At 36.3% G+C, this 2,223-nt stretch overlaps 1 protein-coding gene across 2 annotated transcripts in view; it reads left to right on the forward strand.

Moving 5' to 3' along the window:
- Positions 1–926, forward strand: part of LOC108754967 (probable RNA methyltransferase CG11342) — a 25,039-nt gene extending 24,113 nt beyond the window's left edge. For both annotated transcript variants that reach the window (XM_018497648.1, XM_018497649.1), the window contains one exon: positions 203–926. In XM_018497648.1, the coding sequence (XP_018353150.1) occupies positions 203–757 (555 nt within the window). In that variant the 3' untranslated portion in view covers positions 758–926. The remainder of the gene's footprint in view (positions 1–202) is intronic.
- Positions 927–2,223: the final 1,297 nt, after the last annotated feature.

A 2,223-nucleotide genomic window follows, 5' to 3' on the forward strand; every position in this document is an offset into this window, starting at 1 on the left:
TATATATATATATATATATAGAGAGAGAGAGAGAGAGAGAGACAAACCGGACGAAAAGTAATTCTTTGTATATAAAAAAAATCGAAAATGTAAAATAAACTTTTTTCATTCATTTTTGTTTCTGTAGCCAAAAGGATATGCACATGCAAATCTTATATATTTACATTTAAGTTTTCGTTCAGTTATACGACGTGTTTTGCAGGATCTCACATACATTCTACGAGACTTCCTCGAGGAGGCTATGTCGCAAGATCAGCCTGAGATCTCCTTAATCGGCGTGGATCTCGATCCGATCCTGATTGAGAAAGCGCGCGAGCGCAATCCGCGCCCGGATCGCGTGACCTTCGAGTGTCTGGACTTTTTGTCTGAGGATTGTGGCGAGATGCTGAGGCGATATCTGACGCAGCTTAATAAAACGCGATTCGACGTGGTGTTCTGCTTCTCGATTACTATGTGGATTCACCTGAATCACGGCGACGACGGCCTGGAGGAGTTTCTGCGAAAGGTCTGCGAGCTGGCGGAAATGATCATTGTTGAGCCGCAGCCTTGGAGATGTTACAAAAACGCTTCGAGACGACTGCGAAGAGCGAAATTGGGAGACTTTCCGCTGCTGAAGGAACTGAAATACACCAGGAATCCGATGAAGCACATAGAAGATATTTTGAGGAGACTGTGCGACTTTCAAAGAGTCACTGTTACTGCAGGCAACGAATGGGGACGCATGCTTTTAATTTATGAAAGGAAACAGGAATCGTAAAAGAATCAGCAAATGCGTTACGTATATATTCAGAATCATAAATTAGTACATAAAATACATTCAACATTATATATCAATTGCAAGTGTACGCCATGCGTATCTAAATATTCATCATAACTGTGTGTATATATATATACTCGTATGTGTGTGTGTGTGTGTTTTGTATTGACATAGCAGTAATAATTTTCCTCATTCAAGTATAGATAACGATAGGTAATTTGTAATAAATAAAGCTCTTTAAATTATAAACGCATGAGGTGTTCACGTGCGTCATCTTTTAGCTGATTATTTTCTTCTTAATGCTTTGTTTATTTTTGAACATTTAAATTCTTATAATTCGAATATTCATACAAATGAAATTTAAACATGTACAAATTTTGATTAACGATATGTTTTATGTGATATTCTCTTTACGTTATATTCCTCTCATATTTTGTTTATTTTTGAGAAAAATTTTCATAATTTAAATCTTTAAATTTAACTCCCCATCAATCAGAGGAGTGAGAATTTTTCATTCTTTGTTCGCAATTTCATTGTAGATTTTTATATTGTTTCAGACGATATAAAAATTTTTAACATACTTGTGAAAGATTTTTTTGTGAAGAACAACGAATTTTTACTATCATAGAAGCTGGATTATATTATACTTTACTTATTTTTTTACTTTAAATTTAGCTATCAGAATTTATTAGGTGATAAATTTAATTCCTGCTGCTTTTTTGTCTTCAAAATTGATTTGTTTTGAAAGGAAGATGAATGAATACCTTAATCAAAGTAATAGTCTGCATTATCTATTATTTTTTCCCATCTCTCCGGCAACAGGGCAATCGCATGACGGTAGAACGGGATGTCTTTCGAGGCGATCCATTCATCTACATTTTTTTACTTCTTCGTAGAACTAAAGAAGTGTGTGTCCATAAGTGCTTTTTACATCGATTGAAAGAGATAATAATCCAACGATGCCAAGTGTGGAGAGTACGCTGGATGCGGTAGGACTTCCCATTCAAGTTCTAGAAGTGTGCTTCACACTTTTCACAACATACAATCGAGCGTTATCATCAAAATGATTTTGCATCGATTGTTGACTGGTCTTTTTTGCATCAACTTGTTACTCAGTTGGTATAATTGCCGTTAGCGATCAGCTGTAATAGTTTCATTTGGACGCAATAGTTTGTAATACAACACACCCTCCTGGTCCCACTAAATGCAGAAGCAAGATCTGCTTAGATCTGCGAATATTCTTTTTCGGCATTAAAGTGGATGGTTGGCCGGGACAAGAATTAAGTTTATCACCTAACACATACAAAGAAAATCGAAACAATGGGCGCATTCAGCAACTCAACAGGTTTGTTCGCGTCGCATGCTTCAACATGCTCCAATATGCTCCTATCATAGCTCCTACTCACTCCAATGTATTAATTAGAGTGAGTAGGAGTTATGGTAGGAACATGTTGGAGCATGTTGGA

Source organism: Trachymyrmex septentrionalis, unplaced genomic scaffold, assembly GCF_001594115.1.
Source record: "Trachymyrmex septentrionalis isolate Tsep2-gDNA-1 unplaced genomic scaffold, Tsep1.0 scaffold83, whole genome shotgun sequence".
Taxonomy (NCBI): domain Eukaryota; kingdom Metazoa; phylum Arthropoda; class Insecta; order Hymenoptera; family Formicidae; genus Trachymyrmex; species Trachymyrmex septentrionalis.